The following is a 27,189-nucleotide window of genomic DNA, read 5'->3' as shown; positions in this document are numbered from 1 at the left end:
CCCACTTTTCTAATTGATTATCAAAATAGAGAAAAAAGAGCCGTCTGCCGTCTGCACCAGGAGCCTTTCATTGTGAGTGTGGGAGTTTGTGTGTGTGCGCATGTGCGTGCGTATGGAGGCGTGTGGCGCAGTGGACTAGTGCGTAGGTGTTGGCATCAGGGGGGCACAGGTTCAATCCCCACTGCAGTCAGCATGTCGTTGTGTCCCTGAGACACTTCACCCCAAATTGCTCCTGTTGGGATTGCCCACAGTATTGCCCACAAGTTGTGTGTGTGTGTGTGTGTGTGTGTGTGTGTGTGTGTGTGTGTGTGTGTGTGTGTGTGTGTGTGTGTGTGTGTGTGTGTGTGTGTGTGTGTGTGTGTGTGTGACTAACGTGTGCAGGCCTTCTTGTCGTCATTGAGAGTGTATCCTGCGTTGCAGTCGCAGGTAAAGACGCCCGGAGCGCTGATGCAGATCTGCTCACAGTCGTGTTTCCCCTCAGCACACAGGTCAATGGCTGAGTAACACACACACACACACACACACACACACAAACTTTATTTGCCATAAATGCTAAATGCAATCCCACACATAGACTATACAAACAAACTCATTTTGCAGACCCTATCCCTCCGTAGTCTTTCAAGTTACAGGCACTGTGTAAATTATATATATAGAATAATTATGATGATGATGAATGCATTTATTTACCACTAAAATACAGCAACACATCTTTGATTCATGTCGTTTATAACTGGGATATTACAATTATTATTAACTTTGTCTGCACAAAGTAGCCTGTCCAGGACATATGCCCAAATCAACAAAAACTGCGAGCCGGCAGGCAAGACGCTCCGCTTCTGAAACGCTTCTGAAACGCGCCCGGTAGGGTTTGACGCCGGAGGAGGCCGCTGAGGGCACTTGTCTCTATAGCATGTTTTAAATTGAAGTTGTCTGAAGTCCTTACCACCAGCTGCTCTTGCAGTAATAAGTAGTGCCTTTCTTACTGTCCTAATGTGCTCAATGTAGTGACTGCTTTTTTGTCTTTTGTTTTCTTAGTTGTGTTCTCTGTATTTTATATGTTTGTGTTATGTGTAACGTTGCTGCCGGACCAAAACCGCGGCGCAGCCGTAACGCGCCGCAGACGGACCCGGTGGAATCTAGGGAGTTCTCAGTGGGACTCAAACGGTTTGGTCACTTGTTGAGAGCTAAAACTAGTATTTGGTGCTGCCTCAAAGAGGAGCAGGGGGAGAGGAGCAGGGGGAGAGGAGGGAGAGGAGCAGGGGGGAGAGGAGGGAGAGGAGCAGGGGGAGAGGAGGGAGAGGAGGAAGAGGAGGGAGAGGAGCAGGGGGAGAGGAGGGAGAGGAGGAAGAGGAGGGAGAGGAGCAGAGGGAGAGGAGGGAGAGGAGGGAGAGGAGCAGGGGGAGAGGAGGGAGAGGAGGGAGAGGAGCAGGGGGAGAGGAGGGAGAGGAGCAGGGGGAGAGGAGCAGGGGGGAGAGGAGCAGGGGGAGAGGAGGGAGAGGAGCAGGGGAGAGGAGCAGGGGGAGAGGAGCAGGGGGGAGAGGAGGGAGAGGAGCAGGGGGAGAGGAGGGAGAGGAGCAGGGGGAGAGGAGGGAGAGGAGCAGGGGGAGAGGAGGGAGACAGGAGAGGCTGATTCAGGAGCACAGACACACTCACAACTATAAATGAACCAAAAATAAATTAATAAACAAGTTTCAGTGTTTTTTCATATTGTATGTTACGGTACGTCCACACAGCAGATTTTCAAAAATCTTGAAAATCTTGGAGCTGGGCGTGTCTGACAGCTTGGGGATTTTTTGCGAGCAATGCGACCAACAACCAATCGCATGAATCTCCCGCCCCCGACATACGGGGATTTTATGCGAGCAATATATATATATATATAAACTCCCCAAACAGGCGAACACCTACCAGTTTCACCCACTGCCTCTGCCACCTCCCTCCATGCCGGTTCCTCCGGTTTGTATCCCGGTAATAGTTCTGGTCGTAAAGAACCGGGTGATTTGCTACCTTAACTTCTCGTTTGGAATATGAGGAAATGAACTGCGGTCTGGTTCTCCCTGCTTACACGCGGTTTGATTGGCTGACGCTTCTACTGGCAGATTTGAATAAACGTGTTTGATTGGCTGACGCTTCCAGCTCAGCTTCAAAAGTTGAACATTGCTCAACTTTTGAATCCTGGAGATCCTGGACATCCTGGAAATCTTCGCTTCGCTCCCCCACAATGCAGTTCGGCGAAAAGCGAGGCAAAGTGACGTCATCCCCATTCAAAGTCAATGGGCAGAGAAGCGTTGGAAGCGGTGGAAGTTTATTCTGAAGCTGCTGTGTGGACGTACCGTTATTGGTTATGGCCATGGTTTTATGATTATTGAAATGTATACAGTTCTGTTTAATATAGGTGTTCCCATAGATCTAGTCTCTTTATTTTCCCCTCAAAATGCACCAGATTGATGCATCTAACTCCAAAAACAATTAAAACTTACCAGGGGAGCATGCCCCCTGACCCCCCTAGAGGATTTGAGGTCGACCCCCACTTAAAATCACATGGATAGGATCCTAAATACATTTACAATTTGTTTTTGTGGGTAGTAGATTTAAACTATAGGGCTGTCAGGGCCCTGCCTGCACCTGTTCGCTCTGCCATCGCGTGAAGGTCTGCCAACCAGCGACCAGCAGAATGTTGTTGCACTTCACATAGGCACGTCACCTCAAATCCATGTCATTATACGTGTGTGTGTGTGTGTGTGTGTGTGTGTGCGTGCGTGCGTGTGTGTGTGTGTGTGTGTGTGTGTGTGTGTGTGTGTGTGTGTGTGTGTGTGTGTGTGTGTGTGACTAACGTGTGCAGGCCTTCTTGTCGTCATTGAGAGTGTATCCTGCGTTGCAGTCGCAGGTAAAGACGCCCGGAGCGCTGATGCAGATCTGCTCACAGTCGTGTTTCCCCTCAGCACACAGGTCAATGGCTGAGTAACACACACACACACACACACACACACACACACACACACACACACACACACACACACACACAAACACAAACTTTATTTGCCATAAATGCTAAATGCAGGGTTTCCCACACATAGACTATACAAACAAACTCATTTTGCAGACCCTATCCCTCCGTAGTCTTTCAAGTAGGAGGAGAAACGCCAGCGTTCTCCTCCGGTCTACAGGCACTGTGTAAATTATATATATAGAATAATTATGATGATGATGAATGCATTTATTTACCACTAAAATACAGCAACACATCTTTGAATCATGTCGTTTATAACTGGGATATTACAATTATTATTAACTTTGTCTGCACAAAGTAGCCTGTCCAGGACATAATGCCCAAATCAACAAAAACTGTGAGCCGGCAGGCAAGACGCTCCGCTTCTGAAACGCTTCTGAAACGCGCCCGGTAGGGTTTGACGCCGGAGGAGGCCGCTGAGGGCACTTGTCTCTATAGCATATTTTAAATTGAAGTTGTCTGAAGTCCTTACCACCAGCTGCTCTTGCAGTAATACGTAGCACCTTTCTTACTGTCCAAATGTGCTCAATGTAGTGACTGCTTTTTTGTCTTTTGTTTTCTTATGTTCTCTGTATTTTATATGTTTGTGTTATGTGTAACGTTGCTGCCTTCTTAGCCAGGTCAGCATTGAAAATGAGATTGTATCTCAATGCTTTTATCTAGTTAAATAAAGGTTAAATACAAAATAAAAAAATAGGCCGGACCAAAACCGCGGCGCAGCCGTAACGCGCCGCAGACGGACCCGGTGGAATCTAGGGAGTTCTCAGTGGGTCTCAAACGGTTTGGTCACCATGTATGTAAACACATATTTCCATTTGAGAGGGCAGTGATTAGTAACATCTGCATGAATACAAAATAAAAAGTTAACCAGGTGAAAAAAGGTAAGATACACTTGTAAAACTTGTTGAGAGCTAAAACTAGTATTTGGTGCTGCCTCAAAGAGGAGCAGGGGGAGAGGAGGGAGAGGAGCAGGGGGAGAGGAGGGAGACGAGGGAGAGGAGGGAGAGGAGCAGAGGGAGAGGAGGGAGAGGAGCAGGGGGAGAGGAGGGAGAGGAGCAGGGGGAGAGGAGGGAGAGGAGCAGGGGGAGAGGAGCAGGGGACAGAGGAGGGAGAGGAGGGAGAGGAGCAGGGGGAGAGGAGGGAGAGGAGCAGGGGGAGAGGAGGGAGACAGGAGAGGCTGATTCAGGAGCACAGACACACTCACAACTATAAATGAACCAAAAATAAATTAATAAACAAGTTTCAGTGTTTTTTTCATATTGTATGTTACGGTACGTCCACACAGCAGATTTTCAAAAATCTTGAAAATCTTGGAGCTGGGCGTGTCTGACAGCTTGGGGATTTTTTGCGAGCAATGCGACCAACAACCAATCACATGAATCTCCCGCCCCCGACATACGGGGATTTTATGCGAGCAATATATATATATATATAAACTCCCCAAACAGGCGAAACCCTACCAGTTTCCCCACTGCCTCTGCCACCTCCCTCCATGCTGGTTCCTCCGGTTTGTATCCCGTTAATAGTTCTGGTCGTAAAGAACCGGGTGATTTGCTACCGTAATTTCTCGTTTGGAATATGAGGAAATGAACTGCGGTCTGGTTCTCCCTGCTTACACGCGGTTTGATTGGCGAGCGCTTCTACTGTCAGATTTGCATAAACGTGTTTGATTGGCTGACGCTTCCAGCTCAGCTTCAAAAGTTGAACATTGCTCAACTTTTGAATCCTGGACATCCTGGACATCCTGGAAATCTTCGCTTCGCTCCCCCACAATGCAGTTCGGCGAAAAGCGAGGCAAAGTGACGTCATCCCCATTCAAAGTCAATGGGCAGAGAAGCGTTGGAAGCGGTGGAAGTTTATTCTGAAGCTGCTGTGTGGACGTACCGTTATTGGTTATGGCCATGGTTTTATGATTATTGAAATGTATACAGTTCTGTTTAATATAGGTGTTCCCATAGATCTAGTCTCTTTATTTTCCCCTCAAAATGCACCAGATTGATGCATCTAACTCCAAAAACAATTAAAACTTACCAGGGGAGCATGCCCCCTGACCCCCCTAGAGGATTTGAGGTCGACCCCCACTTAAAATCACATGGATAGGATCCTAAATACATTTACAATTTGTTTTTGTGGGTAGTAGATTTAAACTATAGGGCTGTCAGGGCCCTGCCTGCACCTGTTCGCTCTGCCATCGCGTGAAGGTCTGCCAACCAGCGACCAGCAGAATGTTGTTGCACTTCACATACTGTAGGCACGTCACCTCAAATCCATGTCATTATACGTGTGTGTGTGTGTGTGTGTGTGTGTGTGTGTGTGTGTGTGTGTGTGTGTGTGTGTGTGTGTGTGTGTGTGTGTGTGTGTGCCTGACTAACGTGTGCAGGCCTTCTTGTCGTCATTGAGAGTGTATCCTGCGTTGCAGTCGCAGGTGAAGACGCCCGGAGCGCTGATGCAGATCTGCTCACAGTCGTGTTTCCCCTCAGCACACAGGTCAATGGCTGAGTAACACACACACACACACACACACACACACACACACACACACACACACACACACACACACACACACACACACACACACACACACACACACAAACTTTATTTGCCATAAATGCTAAATGTGTGTGTGTCTGTGAATGAACTTCTACGTATCTACTCTAAAAGCAACAGTTCAAGTACAGCCAAGCGACTGCGTTTCCATTAGAGGCCTTTGGGGCTTTCCCTTTCCTGTCGTGTGCTATAGGTTTTAGTGCATGTAAATGGTCTGCAGAGGCTCAAATCCCTGGGTTCCCAGTAGCAGGTGTTCCATTGCTTTCAATGAAGTAGTTACGTGATCCAAAGGTCCAAAGTGAGCAGAAGCTATTTAAGAAGCTGGAGTCAGAAATGATTTTGTAATGATTCCCACTTTTCTAATTGATTATCAAAATAGAGAAAGAGCTGTCTCCACCAGGAGCTTTTTATTGTGTGTGTGTGTGTGTGTGTGTGTGTGTGTGTGTGTGTGTGTGTGTGTGTGTGTGTGTGTGTGTGTGTGTGTGTGTGTGTGTGACTAACGTGTGCAGGTCTTCTTGTCGTCATTGAGAGTGTATCCTGTGTTGCAGTCGCAGGTGAAAGCGCCCGGAGAGGCGTTGCAGATCTGCTCACAGTCGTGTTTACCCTCAGCACACAGGTCAATGGCTGAAACACACACACACATTTATTTTGAGTGTGTGTGTGTGTTTTCTGGGCATTTACTCACAAACATACCCTGTTAAAACTAGGCGGTAATACTGTATTCCAGTTTGGGGTAGGAAGAGTTCATTCTTACAGCACAATTCAGACACTACTGAGGCGCGGAAACACTTTAAACACAAGATGTTTAGAACACAATCAAATGGCATTTGTGTGTGTGTGTGTGTGTGTGTGTGTGTGTGTGTGTGTGTGTGTGTGTGTGTGTGTGTGTGTGTGTGTGTGTGTGTGTGTGTGTGTGTGTGTGTGTGTGTGTGTGTGTGTGTGTGTGTGTGTGTTCCTCACCCTGGCAGGTCTTCCCGTTCTCCAGCAGCCGATGACCCTCCTGACAGCGGCAGTGATAGCCGTTCAGCACACTCACACACTCATGATCACAACTGTGGTTCCCAAACGAACAGAAGTCGATCACTGAGGAGGAGGAGGAGGAGGAGGAGGAGGAGGAGGAGGAGGAGGAGGAGGAGGAGGAGGAGGAGGAGGAGGAGGAGGGGTTCAGGTTATTTATTTGTACCCGTAGGTAGATTCTGTTTGCAGAGAAAAAGACAAGGGTTCCATCCTGACGCTAAACACGAACAACAGACACATCTCTAATAAAGGACTAGTAAAAGTACAAGTGTACCCTGCTCAACCAAATCTCGCATCAGAGGTCTCTTCGTCTCTCAGGGAATTAGACTTTAGATACACCAGGAAACTATAGGAGTCATGATTGCGGCATAATTGGGCCGATTTGTTTTGCATATCGTAATTCAAGTGGTACCCCTTGATCATGGACGTGCCGTCGAGGTCACCGATGTCCGTCCCTCTGCATCTGTTCGGAGAGTTGGGCAAATATCGAATATTCTATATCGCGAACATGGCAATGTCTCCCTCTTACATCACAACCTCTCCCTACCCATCACCACCGGGAGTTACACTGGGCAGCTCTATGCATTTCAAATGCGTGCCTCGCTCACAGAAAACAAATCTGCATATAAATAAAGCACTTCCTAAACGTACAGATGTTTTCTCTTTTAGCGAACCGTCATCTTGACTCTGCTACGCACTATATTCGGTGGTTTAGTGGTCTGTCCGAGGATAGCGTCAGCAAACCAACAACCGGTCTTGAAACACGTCTACGATCGTCCGGTTCCTCGTGCTCTCTAGGTGTGTGCGCTTTATGCCTGCTTAAGATAATTTGTTTTAAAGCCTAAAATAACAACACGTCTTTTCGATTTAAGAGTGACGCTTGTTGTTTTCTTAGTTTACATTATGTATGGGTTTTTAAATAAGGCTCTTCTTGCCCTGGGATTTTTAACAGGGATGTACTGGAATATAGAAAGTCTTTTACTGAGACAAACAGGGCGGACATGATGCAAACCCACATTTCATGACTCAGCAGAGAAATCATGAATCAGCATTTTGTGAAGCTCTGAATCCGTTCAGTTTGATGAACATGAATTCAAGCCGAACAAACGTATGAATATAAAACCAGCTCCTTTCAGCAGATAGTGAATGTGATGTGTGTATCAAATGATATGTAGGAATCAATCATATGTTTTCTGCATGTGTGTGTGTGCGTGTGGCCTAGCATTACTATACTTGTGGGGACCTAAATCTGTCTACACAGTCACGTGTGGGGACTCGCTTCCCTTATGGGGAAACATTGGAGGTCCCCATGAGGGGAATCATTAATTTTAGGGTGAAGACTTGGTTAGGATTAGGGTAACGGTAAGGGTTAGGGTTAGGCATGTGTTGGTTATGGTTAAGGTTAGGATAAGTCTCCAGGAAATGCATGTAAGTCAATGTAATGTCCCCTGAAGTGATGTATCAACACACTCTCACTCCCTAAGCGTCCAATAGCGACGTTTGGTCAGTGTCCGTGGCGTCCAGTTGTGACGCTCCTAGGCTCCTTCAGCGTCATAAAGGGACGCAAATAGCTTTCAACTGATTGCAATGTATTCCCATCTGCGTCGGGATTTGACGCTCATGGAAGCACGGCATTCGTTTATGTCGGCTGCCCTTAAAGGTAATGTGAGCGTCCATTCCCAGGAGTAAAGGATGGCAGAAGACACTACACTACCCAGAATCCCCAGCTATCGTTTGGACTACACCATGTGCTCTTGACAAACCCCGTGATAGTCCTCAAGCTCTGTGATTGGAGAGTATGCTCCGAGGGTTAAGCCGATTCTCGAACAGCACTTGAAATGGGATGGAACCACGGCAGACTGTCCAAAACTGGATTTGAACGGGTCCACCGCGTCCCCCCTCCCCCACCCCGTCCCCAGAAATACACATGCTGGCTATTCTGTTTCGCAACATGTTCTCTATGGCACGTCTCTACTGGGAGTTGTAGTTTGAAAAGACGTTTTCGTATTTCCCATAATAAGAAGTTGCCAGTATTAAACTGTGTACATCCCTGGAGGTTTAGGGGACAGGAAACACTCACATTTAAAACATATAATTAATAAATGGGTGAAAATTGCTTGTGCCCATTATGGGCAGTATTAATATATATACCCACACGCCAGCTAAGGTCAGAAGAGCTTTATTTAACAGCTGGTCTTCTGTGTGTGACCCCTGTGATAACATTACATTACATTAATTGATAAGCCTGAAACATGCACTTGTCAAGGTTCAGAGGCACATTTTGCAAATATGGCAGTAGCCATCGATCAGCTTAAGATAAGATATACTTTATTGATCCCAAGTTGGAACATTTGCGTTACATCAGCATGTGTAACAGTTAAATATGCAGTTGTGTTTATTTGAAAATCGTTTAGTATAATCACATAAATTCTGTGTTTTATATTCAACAATTCTGTGTTCTTTATTTATTGATTGTTCAATACCTGACAAGGCCGGAGATGTATAATACATTATGTATAATATCAGTTAAAATAAGTGCTTCAACATAGTTAACATTGCTGGAGGTATGCACACATATTGATAGATGTCTTGTAATGCACTGTTGAGGAACCTGCGATCCAAGTTCTTCATTCAGTGCAGAACTACACCACAGTTGTGTAGGCCTATATGATATGTCAATAAACCTTAGAACATCTTGAAATCTTGAACGGGATGTGCAAAATAGTCATTACATACAGTCTTTAATTAACTATTAGTAGAGAATAACGAGTAATGAATATACTTTATAGGGATCCTATTAATATCTAATAATAAAAATATTGAAATTCAATAACATGCTTTAACCACCAGGTGTCCCTTTATATCAGCTGTGCACCTTTATGGTGTAAATACAGCCTATCTACCAATTGGATCAAATATAAAAGTCCGCCGAATTAGTGTTGATACTGCAAGGAGACGTATTGTGTGAAAAGAAATGTAAGATGTTGTTTAATGGCTGATATATTTATGATCCACGTCACGTTTTCAGTTCCTCATGTTTGTCTTCTCATCAGGGCTCTATAAATACAGAACTACGGCAGATATGTAATATGTAATGCAGCCGAACCGTGTATTACAATGCCGTTATGTGATGACTTTCAAAGAGAAAAGCAAGCACACTCGGAATAAGGTATTATTATTATTATTTTGGTCTGTTTCCGGTATTTGTTAATGACGATGTGCTCTGAGATGTGAGACTGGAATTGCACAGGGGGGAAATAACGTAGGCTATCTTTAGATGCGAATTTTGTTAAACTAATATGTTTAGGCTGTGGACCAACACTATACATTGACGGGGAAGGGGGTAGCAATAAAGATAACACCATTAAACAGTTACACAACATAACAGAAATAATATCAATAGCAGCGTCCCTAGCAACCACCTTGGTAACAATGAAAACGTCGCGATTTCCTGAAGTAATCTTCGTAATAACTAGCAAACTAAAGATCATGTACATCCACTGCACACATAATCTGAAATAACAACTCATATTTCTCGCATCAAATGACATCAAAACGCATTTTAATGGCCAAACTAACTTTAAAATAGGCATTTTCTACCGAGAATAAAACGAATTTCGGCCATGTTTTCTTTTTCTGCAGGGAGAAATTTGAAGATCACGTGACATAGACGCCAGCCATCGGAATGAATGGTGAAAAAAACGGGGTTTGTCAAACAGAGCACATGGTGTAGGCCAAACGATAGCTGGGGATTCTGGGTAGTGTAGTGTCTTCTGCCATCCTTTACTCAGAAAACATATTTGTTTCTCCGAATCGAAGGGGAAAAATACAAAAATACAATTTAAACCAATCAATGTTGTGTAATTAACAAGGATAATCTGGTGTTTTGTAGTCGATGAGTAGTGCAGATATCACTGTAAAATCAATCGACAGTAAGAGGAGTACTTACTTCCGGGTGTAAAAGTCTCCGTTATCCAATGGGAATGGATGCTCACATTGCCTTTAAGGGCAGCCGACATAAACGAATGCCGTGCTTCCATGAGCGTCAAATCCCGACGCAGATGGGAATATATTGCAATCAGTTGAAAGCTATTTGCGTCCCTTTATGACGCTGAAGGAGCCTAGGAGCGTCACAATTGGACGCCACGGACACTGACCAAACGTCGCTATTGGACGCTTAGGGAGTGAGAGTGTGTTGGATGTATACATGGTATGTGTGTGTGTGTGTGTGTGTGTGTGTGTGTGTGTGTGTGTGTGTGTGTGTGTGTGTGTGTGTGTGTGTGTGTGTGTGTGTGTGTGTGTGTGTGTGTGTGTGTGTGTGTGTGTGTCAGACTCACTTGTGCAGGACTTCTTGTCGTCGTTCAGTTTGTATCCTGCGTTGCAGTCGCAGGTGAAGACGCCCGGAGAGGCGTTGCAGATCTGCGCACAGTCGTGTTTCCCCTCCGCACACAAGTCAATGGCTGAAACACACACACACACACACACACACACACACACACACACACACACACACACACACACACACACACACATTTGTGGCAGTGTTCTCGATTTTGTTTGCCCACAATGTGATACTTTAAAACTCCTGCTTTTGAGCAAACGTGTACCACAAATATGTAATTAATGTTGTGTTTACTCATTTTAAGTGTGTTGTTTTAATCATGTTGTTATGAATGTTTACGCGTCTTTGAGTTTCAAGAAAAGCTCTATTATTATTATAAAAACATGTCAGTATTGCTCCTCTTGTTACCTGCGCATGTCTTCCCGTCCTCGTTCAGAGAGTATCCGGGCAGACAGAGGCAGTGGAAAGATCCCGGCGAACTCTCACAGATCTGCTCACAGCCGTGCTTCGACTCCACACACAGATCCACTCCTGAAGCAGACACACACACACGGTTCAGATCCAGTTCATCACTCTTTAGAAAACATGCTTACTCTCGAGCTTCATAGTAAGAGGGACGGGGTTGTGCACGAATATGGCTTTTAATTGTGGGTCATTTTATTGGGATCACTGTTCATGTTTTATGTGATATAACTATTTCTGTTACTTGTTTTTAATTATGTTCCTTACTCTTTAGTCTTTATGTATCTTGTCTTGTTCTCTAAAGCACGTTGGGCTGCAGGAAAGGTGCTTATAAATAAAGTTATTATTATTATTAAGTTTCTGTCAAAGTTGGAAACGTTTTGTTGACTTCACAGTAAATATGTATTTGGTGAGGTGTTGTACTTCTATTGCTATATAATATTTTGAATGTATGATTTAGTCTTGATTGTTTAAAACCGCTGGGTAAATATATTGATATGTTCTATTTTAAAGGTCCCATGTCATGCTTTTCCGGTTATCACCCGTCCCCTTGTTGTTATGAAGGTTTTTATGCATGTAAACGGTCTGCAGAGTCAAAACCCTCAAAGTACACCCTGTAGCGAGTAAAACTCTAACACAGAGAATACCTCCCCAAAACGCCTCGTTGGAGATACGTCACTGTCCATTTGATTCTTCCGGGGACATCATGATGTCATGTCGTCCCCTGAACTAAATGGACCAATCCGTGGAGCCGTTACGTTACGTCCGCGGAGCCGTTACGTTAAGCCCCCGCTGATTGGTCCAAATTGACCAATCCACGGACTTCCTCACACACTCAGTGCACGCAGCTCTGCTGATCTCTCCTCCCTGGCTACAGGCTGATAACAGACAGTTGGGATCGCGGCGAAATTCTCTCTGCAGTGCAGACCCATTCTCACAGCGTTTATCAACCTTTTTCTTCTCAATATCAAGCCACACTTATTGTTTTTACTTCGGCTGTGACTTTGTGTGTGCTCAGGGTGAGTTTGGCTGTGTTTCGCTGTGTATCGCTAAACAAGGAAACCACACCTCCACGGAGCGCAGCGCGATTCACAACGTCCCGACTGGTCCCGACCAATCGGAGCACACTCGGCTCACAGGGAGGGGGGGGGGGGGGCAAGAGCTGCAACGAGCCGTTTAGTGGAGAGAGTGAATACACATACTTTACAGAGATGCTGTATGCGAAACCAATGTGAGTTTGGAAAATTGCACAGTATAAATCTATTCTAGTAGACCTCAACAATGGAACTATGATCAGTGGAAATGGCCATGACATGTGAACTTTAAATGAACTGTGTGCTTTAGAGCAAATTTCAGATTTCTCATCAAGTCATAATGCGCTTCTGTCTGAGATTTTTGATCTGCGTAGTTCTTGTACGCCGACTAAATTAACTTAGGTATCACTTTTATTTTCCTACTGGCGCAACGTGGGTACTGCATGGTTCCCTCTATCAACTTGATTGGATGCTGTAGGGTCAAATTATGAGAATACTGTTAATGTTATAAATTCAGGAAATGAATTGATTCCCATTTATAATAACATACTTTCTTTAGTTGTGGGCTTTTGTTCTCAACAGATGCACCATGTCCTCCCTTGTTTGATAAACACTACATTGAGCAGAGACATTTAACAGATGAGACACAGAGAGATTATTTGTACCGCAGAGTTTGTCCTGGAACTGCAGTCCGAACTGATGGATCAGATCAAAAGACTCGACCAGGAAGACGTGGTCCTCGAATGGAGGGGACGCCATCGCCCTGAGGGACGCCATATCGGCTCTGGCCACGCCCACAGCGAAGATCTCGATGCCTTTCTCTCTTGCCTCAATCGCCACTTCTGCCACTCGATCCTGAGGACGACCGTCCGTCACGATCACCATCACGTTGGGAACCTGAGGAGAGGAGACAGTCAATAAAGCATCAGAGAGGCCAGCTCAGCGGACATTTATAAACGATACATCTTCTTAGATTAGCTTATTATTAGCAGCCCCCGACTTTAACTGTTCTTTTAGTCTTTATTTACCTACTTTTATATTGTTTTATTTATTTTATAGGTGTTAAAGGGTTTTATCTTATTTTATTTATTTAACAGTTTCAATAGCAACATTTATTTTGATGTTGTTTTTTTTATTTTTTAATCGTGTAACCTTTATTAGAATGATGGCATTTTTATTACTATTATCTTTTTATTTGTATTCATTTTTCATTATTTATTTTATTGTATTATCATCCATTTCACCTCCTTGTGTCTGTTAACCTGATGAAATGTTATATTTTGCTGCGTGTACCTTTTAAAGTTCTTAACAAATAATCTGAGGGGAATTTCTTGTTGTTTGTTTTTTGTGATGTGTCATTTGGAAAGCGCTTTGAGCTGCATGTGTTGTATGAAAAGTGCTATATAAATAAAGCTTTATTATTATTATCAGGTAAAAATGCTTTGTGCTTCATAGAGTGGTGCAGGAATGAGCCCTTAAACCCAGAAACCACTTCCAGTTGCCTCGCCTGGAAGACCTGAGAGATCTGGATGGTTCATAGTTTAGCAGGAGGTCAGAAATGTATTTTGGGCCTAAACCATTCAGTGCTTTATAAACCAGCAGCAGTATTTTGAAATATATTCTTTGACACACAGGAAGCCAGTGTAAAGACTTCAGAACAGGAGTGATGTGATCCACTTTCTTATTGTCAGTGAGGACTCGACTTAAACCCGGAAACCACTCCCAGTTGCCTCGCCTGGAAGACAATGTTTATTTTAAAGTGTTTGTTGTTAGAAATGTGTAAATACCTTCGGCCTGTCTCCCTCCTCCGCGACGAAAGCTGTGTCCATCACAAATTTGATGGCGAGACCGGTCATGGTGCCCTGAGCCAGAGGGATGATCTCGTTGATGCCCTTCACCATCGTGTCCAGTTTAGCGTGAGCCTTCAGGGAGAACTCAGTGCGGACCTGGAGACAGAAAAGGGACGTTTACCATATCCCTCGCCTGATCTATGGCGCTCCTACATTGCCATGTTTTGTGATTGCAATAGCGTCGTTGCTATTTCATTACTTAGCCTCGCCAGCCCTATCAACCTGATAAGATAATACTTTATTTATCCTGAAGGAAATTGTTGTGCCAGAGTAAAATACAATAAACACAGCAGCACAATAATGCTCTTAATTAAAAGTCATGGTTTAAAATGCTGCTAGTGCTAAACCGAGAAGGATCACATATGCATTAACCAGAAGTGGGGAAAAGGGCCAGGGGACATTAACTAAATACAACATGTCCGACAGTACCTGGCTGGAGTACTGCACCACCCCCACTCTGGTGGCGTTGAGTCCGATGTCCAGCGTGCTCAGGATGTCGATCATGAACTTCCTCATGGTCTCGAACTCGTGAGGCCGGACGCTGCGAGAGCTGTCGATCAGAAACACCAGATCCACCGGACCGGACTTACACTTCTGCTTCGGACCTGAGAGAGGGAGGAGGAAGGATCAACACGAGGAATGAAAAGGGAAATCAATCACGTCGATGAAGGGCAGGACTGTGATAGAACAAAACGAAGGGAACTCTAATAAGTTGAAAAGGCTTCAAACGGATGGTAATTTCATGAAGTCTATCAACGTAGAGTAGAAGAGTGCCTTGGCTTTTTTTCAAAATCAAACAAAATCAATATTTAACCAGAAGAAAAAAAGGTGTGGTGTTTATACTCTTTTTCAAGGTTTTTAAAATGTTCTATTCCCTCAATTTTGTTGTAATTGCATTTCAATGAAAAGGGAAATCAGTCACGTCGAAAAGTGTTATTTCCTGATAGAGGGCAGGACAGAGCAGAATATGCAAAACGAAGGGGAAGAAGGGGTCGCTCTAATGAGTTGAAAAAGCCTTCAAACGGATGGTGTTTCATGAAGTCTGAAGACAATTCCTGTGCATTTCAAAATAGAGCTGGGTTATTTGTTTTTGAGTTTTTGCTAGAAAACAAAATTAATGTTTAAACAGTCCAGAAAAATGTGTCGTATTTATACTCTTTTTAAGTTTAAAAAAAAAAATGGTATTCTCTCGTTAAAACATTTTTAATTGTATTTAAATGTGCTTTATTAAATGCATGAGTCCTACTTTATTTTGCATGTATTGTTGTATGTGCAGTAAAGCCCTTTAACTGCCTTGTTGCTGAAATGTGCATTTATATAAAACTCTTACGCAAAACCACTGCTCGTGTGCAATCAACTCAATTACTTTATTTTCAATTTTTAAAATGGGTTTAAACTGCTACTTGTTTTTTTAACATGCTGTACTTAATTGTATTTGATGTTTTGCTTTCTTTAAATAAAGTGTGCTTGCCTTTTTATTTAATATATGCGTCTTCTCTTTTCCCTTTTGCTTTTCATCTGCATTGGACCTCTGACTTTGTAAGGTGTTAAATTGGCCCGATATGGAACCGTGTTTGTCTCTCAATGCATTTATAAAGGGTATTGTTTTTGTGGTTGAATTGTCACTACGAAGAGCCTCTGTTCTCACAGCTCGGTGTGTGTGGTTTTCAGTTTTACAGTTGCAGCAGTTCAGGCATGACTTTCACATCATTTACCTCCTGAACTCACTCCTCTTCAGCCACATGTTTTAGTCTTTAGTGATCTGTAACACCATCTCTGCTCAGAGACACAGCAGTCATGGAGGAGGGATGAAGCAGGTCTGTCTTCTTGTGAAAGCAGAGGAGGTGAAAGTAGACGAGTGGGATCTGTCTTCGGTTTCAAACAGACATGAGCAAACGGCGGGTTTTTAACATTTTATAAATATGTCCACCTCGTCGTCTGCTCACATAAATCAAGTCAATCCGGCTGCAGATGTTTCAACTGCATCCAAACGTATAAATCTGATACGTCCAAACGCATTAGGGCCTTAAAGTAAAGTCACGATGCACAGGAGGATTTTATGTTAACACTTTCCTGCTGCTGTTCTTGTAATTGTTCCCTCAGTGTGTTCAGACTGACCTGATTTGGGTCGGGCGGCGACGAGGACGACGAGCGCCAGGAAGAGGAAGACGAGTCTCATCTTCATCCTGATGATAATGATCTCACAGCTGGATCTGGATCACACTGTGGAGACAAGATAAGATAAAGATATGGAAATGGTTGTGCCAGAGTTACAGAAATACAATAAACACAGCAGTATAATAATAATAAAACGGTACACTAACAGTGCAGTAAATTCACTAACTACAAGAAACATAGACAGTCACATAAGTAATAATATTAACAGTATTTAGTGCAAAAAAACGTAGTGGCAGATACGTAATTGCACGATATTTATAGAACATTATTAATAATAATGGTATTACACAATATGCAGGAGAGATAAGGAGGAACAGAGACAGGGGTGGTTCTAGGGGGGCCAGGGGGGGCAGTGCCCCTCTAACACTGACCTCTGACCCCCCTGTGGCCCCTCCTTTTAAACCTAGAACCGCCACTGAACAGAGGGAAATGCACAAGCGGTTATTTGTGGTAACTCTCCAATTGCGTCAGAAACGGACACAGAAGTTCCACCGCTTAGAAAAGTGATTCAACATCTGACGCACTTTTCTGGGCGTTTGGTCAAAAAGCCCAGCAAAGCCAGGTCCAAGATTAAATCCTTAAATCCTCTTCTAAATGTCACACATTTACACACACAGTCAGTTAGTCTTTCACCCTTCCAAGTGCGACGAGCAGTGGAAACTACACAGCAACCGGAGGGCAGAGCCTCAACGTTTACTAAAACCTGTTGATTTATTTTCAGCTGTATTGTTTTCGGGGTGCAGCAAAAAGGGTGCCCTAAGAGTCGCTAAAAGGCAGCCCCTCGTTGTGGATTCACCAACAGATATGAGATCTAGTAGCTATATATAGCACGATAGGACGCACAGGAAAGCCTCTTGGAGGTTTATCGTAAAACCAACGGGTGCTCAATCATTTGGGATTTTATGTGCGTCTTTGTGGTATTTTTTGCACTTTCCACAGGCCATATTTGAACAATCTCCTACTGTTTTAATCTGACCGACTTTATTCATTATTATTTTTCACCTAGAATGACCCTAGAAAAGCGCCCTGAACGTTTGCGATGAATGTAAAAGCGTCAGTAAATTCCCCTCATTGTGTTTGTGAGGTGATTATGATGTGCATGGCGGGTGTGTTGCAGATTCCAGTCCTGCCCCGTCGTAAAACCCTCGACTGCACACACCTGGAGAAGGTGCTCGATAATTCCTGCTAAACACACACACACACACACACACACACACACACACACACACACACACACACACACACTAATCTGCCTGTGTCTCTGTCAGTATCCGCCTCCATAGCAGCAGCAGAGGAATAATGATAACGTCTGTTTACCTTCAGGGCACACAGTCAACTCAAACAGGCACAAATAGAGACACCTCTCTTCGTCAAGGCCGCTGAGAGGGTCCTTCAGGGGCTTATATCTTTTTAAGTAAGAGCCAGAGTCTGAACAGATGTACACGAGCACAAAAGACCTCTGTTTGTCTCGTTGGCTTTCTCTTATCCAAGTATTTTTTATATCTGCCTCTGTGAACGGAGGCTCAGCCAAACACTCGGAGCACATTATGTCTTCCACTTTTTGGAAAGAAGGCACTTTGTTTGATCTTAAATGCAAAATATGTGTCCGAAAAAGTTAGAAAAAACAAAAAAACACTCACGCTTCTATTGGCTAGCACTCCAACACATTGTGCGTGATAGTCTAAGGGGCGGGACATCTCTAAGTGGTTGACCAATCACAACAGAGCCGGCCAGCTAACCAATCAGAGCAGACTGGGCTCTGGTTTCAGACGGAGGGTGAACAGAGGTGCTGCAGCACAGGCAGGATGAGAGAAATAAAGAGCTTTTTGAATGCTATATTTCCTCCTTCTTAGACTCTTGGACTTCAGACCCGGTGGATCTGGTGAACAATTTAAAAGTGCAAATGAAATATCATTTCAATGTTTCCTACTGGTTGTACCACGTCCTCTGGTATTAAGTGTCCTCCGTGGATCCTTATGTGTTTTTCTCATTCCCAAGAAAAAGGGTCCTGTTTATTTTGGTTATGTTGTAAGATATCCCATAAACTACTTCTTCCTTATCGTGGGGAAAAGTTCAAGATTTTTGAAGTGGGGTTATATGAGGTGCTTCTTCAGTCAGTGTAGATAAGGTATAAGCATGTATGTGGACACCTAAATTAATCAATATCAATTTAAGAGCATTTTATGTACACATTTTCAGCTTCCTGTCAGACGGCCCTTTCTGTCGGGGAACTGAAGCCAACACACTCGATTGACAAAACTAGTATTCTGGCGTCACTCTGTGTCACTTGGTACGTGTTACTGTGTAGGTTTGGTGTTTTAAAGGTTTAATCAAGAGTCACCAAAGTCACATAATAACACTAACATACGCATGCAGCAAATAAAACAGTGAAAATATTATAAATATAGCATCTATTTCAACTAATAGTCCGTTTTTTTCGGTGTCTCAAACACATTTTCCAATCCAAAATACTCCTTTAATGTTGTAATAGTATCTGTGTACAAACTTTACATCAACATCACAGTCTCACCTTTCGCAATTCTTTCCTTTAGGTCGTCAACCATGTCTTAGCTAAGTTACATTACATTACTTGTCACTTGTTAGACGCTTTTATCCAAAGCGACTCACATACTCAGTACTGTGGGAAATCCCCACAGGAGCACTTTGGGGTGAAGTCTCTCAGGGACACAACGACATGCTGACTGCAGTGGGGTTTGACCCCTGATCCGAACACCAACGCACAACCCACTGTGCCACACGCCTCCTTATATACCACCATTAAAGGGACCGTGCTAAGATCATATTATAAAACACAGGTCATTTTAATTAAGACATTTAAATCCGTACAATTGTGGACAAACAAATGATTCTAACACAAATATTTCTACTCTGATGTCAATGTGCTTTTCCCACCGCAGCCTGACTGCGCACTTTCTTGTTTTAAAAGGTCATCCTGTCTTTATGTAGCTGGAAACTTACAATAAAGCTGCTTTACACTTTGAACATGTTCTCCTCTGAGTCTGTGCTGCAGCAAAACTAGACTGCAGGAAATCCAGTGGTTTATTTTTACTGCCTGCACTTGAAAAGACCTTTTAATAAAAAAGCCACTGTTTCATTTGTCGCTGTAATCTCACTTCCATGCCAACGTCAACAACTCCTTTTCAACAAGCAGCTCTATGAAATACTCTCCTACTGTATGTGGCATCAAACGGCTCCACAATGTGCGCTTAGATTCTGCGATTTCCCATTAAAGCACATTTTCTTCCAGATTTCACAGATATCATACTTATCCTTTAAGTTCATGCGGTATACACAACACTATTTGTTCTCTATAAATGAAGTGTATTCCCAGTGGTGGCGCAGAGACTAGACGCGGTTTTAATTTGGTTAAAGTGTTAATTAAAGGAAATTGGATTTCCAATGTTTAACAAGAACGCTGAATGATGTTGTCTGTGGATAATTATAGAACATGCGCTGAGGGGGCAGTGTGTGTGTGTGTGTGTGTGTGTGTGTGTGTGTGTGTGTGTGTGTGTGTGTGTGTGTGTGTGTGTGTGTGTGTGTGTGTGTGTGTGTGTGTGTGTGTGTGTGTGTGTGTGTGTGTGTGTGTGTGTGTGTGTGTGTGTGTGTGTGTGTGGTGTGTGTGTGTGTGTGTGTGTGTGTGTGTGTGTGTGTGTGGCCTAGCATTACTATACTTGTGGGGACCTAAATCGAGTGGCCCATGGTGGTGGTGGGGTTATGGTATGGGCAGGCGTATGTAATGGATGACGAACACAGGCCACTCGATTCACAACATTACCCTAACCCTCACCCTACCCCTAACCCTACCCCTCACACCAGATACTGACTGGTTTTCGGACCCCCCCAAACCCCCTCAATAAAGCAAAACTGCACGTTTCAGAGTGGCCTTTTAGTGTGGCCAGCCTAAGGCACACCTGTGCAATAATCATGCTGTCTAATCAGCATCTTGATATGCCCCACCTGTGAGGTGGGATGGATTATCTCGGCAAAGGAGAAGTGCTCACTATCACAGATTTTTTCAGATTTGTGAACAATATTTGAGAGAAATGGTTATTTTGTGTTTATAGAAAATGTTTTAGATCTTTGAGTTCATCTCATGAAAAAGGGGAGCAAAAACAAAAGTGTTGCGTTTATATTTTTGTTCAGTGTATGTGTCAAGGGGTGAACTCAGATGCACAACTCAGGCTCAGATGGTTTCAAATAATAACGTACTTTACTGGAATTTCCACAGTAACAAAACAAAGAACAGAAAATCACTCTTTCGAGGAGAAACTAAATACTTCCACAAGGAACTTAAAACAAAACAACAAACAAGGATCAGGCTTAAATGTACGCTAGTATGTCGAGTCATGAAAGAAGACGAACTGGCACAGGACAGGTGGAGACTAAGACAATGTATACACACAAGGTAAGGGGCACAGGTGGAAACAATCAGGGCGGGGTACACAATCACACACGCAGGAGACACATAGGCGCGGGGAGCACAGCGACCTGAAACGAGAGGGAGAATTACTTTTCGAAATATAAACAGGAAGGCACAAGACAAAGGGACATGACAAAAGCTGACTTAAAGAATACACTTTTACAATGACTTTTCGAGACATGACACTATGATTTGTAACGCCTAATTGTTTGGGCTTTTTACATGACACTGTGTATCCCTTCCAAAAAAGGTTTTTAAGCCTGATGTCTAGCTCAATAACAGGAAGTAGAGTGGAATATAACTGAGAGTAATGAAATTCCTCATGCATTTAATGAACTCCGAGCTACTAAAACAAGCGTCATCATGTGACCGAACAGTAGCAAGCATCCGGACTTCCTGCTGCTGCCCCCTGTGGAGCGAAGGAGTTGATGCATCCTGCAGACTTCCTGTTCGTCGGCCTCTAAAGACCTTCAGCCTGCAGAACACATCACTCTGAGGAGGTGACACTGCATTAACCTGAGATACACTCCAGACTCAAGCAAGCGACATTATGTCAGAGGGAAACAGTGGTAGAAAGTAACTACATTCATTCAAGAACTGCAATTAAGTACCATGTTTAGGTATTTTAAGTACGTATTTTATTTCTTCAATCCTTTGACTAAAGTACGTCTAAAAATAAAAACAGAAAATAAATTACTCAGCCGTTTTTGATTATTAATAGAATATGTTTGATTAGAGATTTAATTACCAAGCAGGATATGTCTATATTTGATCAGCTGTGACATTAAAAGTATTAAGACAGAAATGCATTTATAAAAAATAAAAATACTTAAAAATAATACAAATTAATCAAATAAATTACTATTAAAATAAAAATAAAATAAAAATATAATGAATATAAATACAATTATAATAAAAAACAGTGATGTCAAATGTAATACAATAAGAATTTCAGATGTGCCACCTCTTAAGTATTTCTTTAAAAACCTTTATGTTATTGCTAAACGAGACCAGCCGCCTCTTGGCGTTAAGATGGTGAGACTTCTAGTGATATTAAAAGTACAGATTAAATAGAACCGTCTTCCTTGTCGGTCTCTTCCAAGTCTCTGCATCGCTAAGTTTCAATGATGTGACTTCACTCTTTTCCTCCGGAGTCTCTCATCATCTCAAACACAACCAATCTCTCTCCCAGATCCAAGGCCCAGTTGTTCCTGCATTGATGAGGACTATCTTTGGATGGATCCCCAGCACTGTTGCTGTGTGTCTCCCTGCTGCCTGATGGGAACGCAGGCTTCTTGTTGAGTGTTAGTCTGAACAGCTGAAGGTTTGACAGACACGAGAGGACACGAGAGGCGGAAAGATGGCGATGTCCGAAGGTAAATATGGGCTTCAGTTTCTCTCAAGTACAAACGTACCAACCTTTGAAGTAAAGGGATAAGGTATATTTCATAAATGGAGGAGTTTAATGTTTGAACATCATCGTGAAATGCTTTTATTTCCATGTTGAAGGAACAGTGCAAAGCGGTTGCAAAGACCGATGTATGTATTGCTTATTTTCCCGAGTGTGGCGGCTCTGATTCGACTCGGCACATAATAATCTACAGTTTTTTTGTAAATGTAAATTAATGAATCATACAGTCTATTAAAAATATTCACTTCAATGTGATATAACAACAATTTGTCATATTCAAGAGGCTAAACAGCATTAAATGTACTGCATTAGCTGCCTTCTGCATGTGTACATGTCAATCCTCTATATTGTGAAGTCATATAGAGACACTGAAGGCAGGTGATTATTATTCCAGAGCGATGTGGGTGTTACGAGATGTATAAATTGGTATTTTTGAATCCTGTCCAATAGAATACAGCAGCAGGGAAACAAAAGAAATGCATTGCATGTTTGACTGATTAAAAAACGTGCTTCTGAAAAGCAGCACGTGTCTGCAGTGTGTCTCCAAGAGAGACAAGGTGTGTGTGAGAAACCAACAGGTGACTATCTGCTTGTACACACAGACTGAGAGATACAGTAAGTCACACACACACACACACACACACACACACACACACACACACACACACACACACACACACACACACACACACACACACACACACACACACACACCTCAGATAACGGATCCGGGATGGAGGGCAAACATGAACACACGCTAACACACACATTTGCACACAGATGTTTTCCACCAAAGCCTCAGGTACAGTAGCTGGACTGATGCTGAGGTGCTTCGTTAGTGTTTAAGTTGATTTAACGTTAGCTAATGTTTCCTGCTGAGGACGGAGACACTTTAAAATCTCATCTGGATGGACAGAAACTGAAGCTGCAGCAGAAAGAAAAGACAACAAGAGGAACTTAACGTGATTTCAGGTCAGCTCCAACTCCCGGATGCATTATTTGTGTTATTGTTTTGTTATTGTCAGCCTTAAGTTCTCTCAGTCTGTTTTTAAGACATGTAAAGCCCTGATGCATCATTTTCAGTCTGATTTGTTTAGTTTATCTCCACTTTTCAACGGACCATCAAGCTGCACTTAATCCCAACCTGACATCAGGTCCACAGCTGCAGGAATAAGATGACACAGCGCTCTGGAGACACTGAAGTCTTTGTTTTATTCCTCCACAACCACACCTGCCAACTGTGCTTTTGTTTATCACCGTCAGATACAAAGAGATGTGTCCCAGTTAACGTGCAGATCTCTGCTGGGAAATATTTACCCATTGCAGTATGTAGGCCTACTACTGTTATTATTAGCTGCTTCTTACATTTACTGTATACGTTCCGTTATCTCCCCTTACTTCCTTTTATCTGCACTGTGGCTGCGAGGGAGTACGGTCTTCTTTCAACCAGAAGGCTGTGGGTTCGATCCCAGCCCGTGCAGCCAACATGTCGATGTATCCTTGGGCAAGATACTTAACCCTGAGTTGCTCCCGATGACCAACGGTGTGTGAATGTGCATGTTAGTGCATGTCCTAACATACACTGCTCAGCATGAATGGGTGAACGGCATGTAGTATGTGAAGCGCTTTGAGGGGTCTTAAAGACTGGATAAAGCGCTATATAAGTACAGTCCATTTATCATTTTACTTATTTGTATGTTATCGACATGTTCTTGACTCTTAATCTACTTATATCTGCACCGTGCCCTTTGCTGTAACACTGCCCAGTTCCCTGCTGTGCTGCACATAAAGGATTGAATGAGTGAAGATGGACCTGAGGAACGCCTCCTCTTATTGTCAGCAGAAACCGACATGGAGGAGTTGGACAACGAAGAAAAAGAGAGGAAAGGTGAGTGGGAGATGATGTTACTTTGTGAGTCGATTGTTAGCAACGTGACACACCAACGGTTCGGACAAATGTGATGGGAATGCCATTTGTTTGGCAAGAAAATGTGAGTTCTTTACCTGACGATGGCACTAAACCCTAGTTATTACCATCATGGATGTTCAAACCAAGTTTCATGAAAATCCATCCAATATTTGTTGAGGTATTTCAGTCTGGAGAAAGAGATGGACCGACTTTACCTTCCTTTAATACAAACAAACAAGCAAGATAACAATGAGACAAACAAAACCGTCGAGTTACGTTCTTTTTAAACAACTAAAAAGCCTCGTTTGACTAACTGTATGGTAGAGCTTCATAACAACAACTATGATGTTTAAGTAATGGTTTCAGTCATATTTCCATGTGGGAACATTGAAACAATAACCATGCTCTTTGACTCCAGCGTCTTACATGAGGGGATCTCCTGCTTTACGTTGTCATATCTTTGTCAAATAAATATGTTGGGGGTATTTTGACTTTTTCTCCCACAAAACAAGGTATTTGAAAGGCACACGTTCCGTTGTGTAAAGTTGTAAATAGACTAAACTATAATTGATTGTTTAAAAAAGGTATCGGCAGATGAATCGTCTGTGAGTTATGAGTAAAATGATCCGTTGTTTTTCCCCTATAGAATACGTTCTAAAGGTGCTTCAGCGTAGAAATAGACGGTGTAATAATATATGTTGTACTCCTTTTTGCAATCTATCAATCAATCAGCCTGTGACCTCTGATCACCGTCCTCAGACCCCCACAGGGCCCTGACCCACAGGTTGAGAAACGGTGGCAGATTGACTCAGGAGATACTAAACAAATGATTTACAGGTATTGAGAATATTAAGATTATTTATAGAGACAGACAGGTAGGAGTGGAGGGACGGACAGGTAAATGAGTGGAGGGACGGACAGGTAAATGAGTGGAGGGACAGACAGGTAAATGAGTGGAGGGACGGACAGGTAAATGAGTGGAGGGACGGACAGGTAAATGAGTGGAGGGACGGACAGGTAAATGAGTGGAGGGACGGACAGGTAAATGGGTGGAGGGACGGACAGGTAAATGAGTGGAGGGACGGACAGGTAAATGAGTGGAGGGACGGACAGGTAAATGAGTGGAGGGACGGACAGGTAAATGAGTGGAGGGACGGACAGGTACATGTCTCTCTGTTTGATTGACAGCTGGATTCACACTGAGACATAAACACTTAGTCTCTGGTTCAGACTGTAGCAGACAGACAGGTGGAGACCATAGAGGTTTCTCAATACTCAAATTTCCCCTCCTCGACTCCTCGACTCCTCGGTCCTCCGCTAGTGACCCGGAAATGAATTTCAGCGCGCCATGTTGAAGGACATCTCATTTCTCTAAATGCACTTCGAGGACCGAGCATCGAGGACCGAGGAGGCTCTCTGGAGGAGCTATAACCGCCTGCTGCTTCCACTCCTCTCTCCTCGGTTCCCCTCCTCGGCTCCTCCGCTCGCATCTCCTGTGGGCGGCACCAAGTCTCGAGGAGGGGAGTCGAGGATAGGAGTCGAGGAGGGGAAATTTGAGTATTGAGAAACCTCTCATGTGTTCACTGGCTGTAGAAACAGAGACTGAGAGAGAGAGAGAGAGAGAGAGAGAGAGAGAGAGAGAGAGAGAGAGAGAGAGAGAGAGAGAGTAAGTAAGACAGGCATTGAATAAGGTACTGTACTGTAGGAGCTGTGCAGTGAGACAGGTAGAGTAGGTACAGTGAGACAGGTAGAGTAGGTACAGTGAGACAGGTAGAGTAGGTACAGTGAGACAGGTAGAGGAGGTACAGTGAGACAGACAGGGGAGGTGCAGTGAGACAGGTAGAGTAGGTACAGTGAGACAGGTAGAGGAGGTACAGTGAGACAGGTAGAGGAGGTACAGTGAGACAGACAGGGGAGGTGCAGTGAGACAGGTAGAGTAGGTACAGTGAGACAGGTAGAGGAGGTACAGTGAGACAGGTAGAGGAGGTACAGTGAGACAGGTAGAGGAGGTACAGTGAGACAGGTAGAGTAGGTACAGTGAGACAGGTAGAGGAGGTACAGTGAGACAGGTAGAGGAGGTACAGTGAGACAGACAGGGGAGGTGCAGTGAGACAGGTAGAGTAGGTACAGTGAGACAGGTAGAGGAGGTACAGTGAGACAGGTAGAGGAGGTACAGTGAGACAGACAGGGGAGGTGCAGTGAGACAGGTAGAGTAGGTACAGTGAGACAGGTAGAGGAGGTACAGTGAGACAGGTAGAGGAGGTACAGTGAGACAGGTAGAGTAGGTACAGTGAGACAGGTAGAGGAGGTACAGTGAGACAGGTAGAGGAGGTACAGTGAGACAGGTAGAGGAGGTACAGTGAGACAGGTAGAGGAGGTACAGTGAGACAGGTAGAGTAGGTACAGTGAGACAGACAGGGGAGGTGCAGTGAGACAGGTAGAGTAGGTACAGTGAGACAGGTAGAGGAGGTACAGTGAGACAGGTAGAGGAGGTACAGTGAGACAGGTAGAGTGGGTACAGTGAGACAGACAGGTAGAGGAGGTACAGTGAGACAGACAGGGGAGGTGCAGTGAGACAGGTAGAGGAGGTACAGTGAGACAGGTAGAGTGGGTACAGTGAGACAGACAGGTAGAGGAGGTACAGTGAGACAGGTAGAGTGGGTACAGTGAGACAGACAGGTAGAGGAGGTACAGTGAGACAGACAGGGGAGGTGCAGTGAGACAGGTAGAGTAGGTACAGTGAGACAGGTAGAGGAGGTACAGTGAGACAGGTAGAGGAGGTACAGTGAGACAGACAGGTAGAGTGGGTACAGTGAGACAGACAGGTAGAGTAGGTACAGTGAGACAGACAGGTAGAGTAGGTACAGTGAGACAGACAGGGGAGGTGCAGTGAGACAGGTAGAGGAGGTACAGTGAGACAGGTAGAGTGGGTACAGTGAGACAGACAGGGGAGGTGCAGTGAGACAGGTAGAGGAGGTACAGTGA

General features: G+C 43.9%; 1 protein-coding gene across 1 annotated transcript in view; it reads right to left on the bottom strand.

Annotated features, from left to right (window-relative positions):
* Positions 1 to 16,450, bottom strand: part of matn4 (matrilin 4) — a 32,520-nt gene extending 16,070 nt beyond the window's left edge. The window contains exons 1-11 of the mRNA XM_034084054.2: positions 16,384 to 16,450; positions 14,695 to 14,870; positions 14,203 to 14,361; positions 13,081 to 13,312; positions 11,328 to 11,450; positions 10,915 to 11,037; positions 6,521 to 6,643; positions 6,062 to 6,184; positions 5,386 to 5,508; positions 2,838 to 2,960; positions 374 to 496 (exon numbers count right to left, since the gene is read on the bottom strand). Coding sequence (XP_033939945.1) covers positions 374 to 496; positions 2,838 to 2,960; positions 5,386 to 5,508; positions 6,062 to 6,184; positions 6,521 to 6,643; positions 10,915 to 11,037; positions 11,328 to 11,450; positions 13,081 to 13,312; positions 14,203 to 14,361; positions 14,695 to 14,870; positions 16,384 to 16,450 — 1,495 coding nt within the window. The remainder of the gene's footprint in view (positions 1 to 373; positions 497 to 2,837; positions 2,961 to 5,385; positions 5,509 to 6,061; positions 6,185 to 6,520; positions 6,644 to 10,914; positions 11,038 to 11,327; positions 11,451 to 13,080; positions 13,313 to 14,202; positions 14,362 to 14,694; positions 14,871 to 16,383) is intronic.
* Positions 16,451 to 27,189: the final 10,739 nt, after the last annotated feature.

The sequence above is a fragment of the Pseudochaenichthys georgianus genome, chromosome 5 (genome assembly GCF_902827115.2).
Source record: "Pseudochaenichthys georgianus chromosome 5, fPseGeo1.2, whole genome shotgun sequence".
Taxonomy (NCBI): domain Eukaryota; kingdom Metazoa; phylum Chordata; class Actinopteri; order Perciformes; family Channichthyidae; genus Pseudochaenichthys; species Pseudochaenichthys georgianus.
Note: the sequence above shows the minus strand (reverse complement) of the source record. Positions and strands in the feature narration are given on the sequence as shown.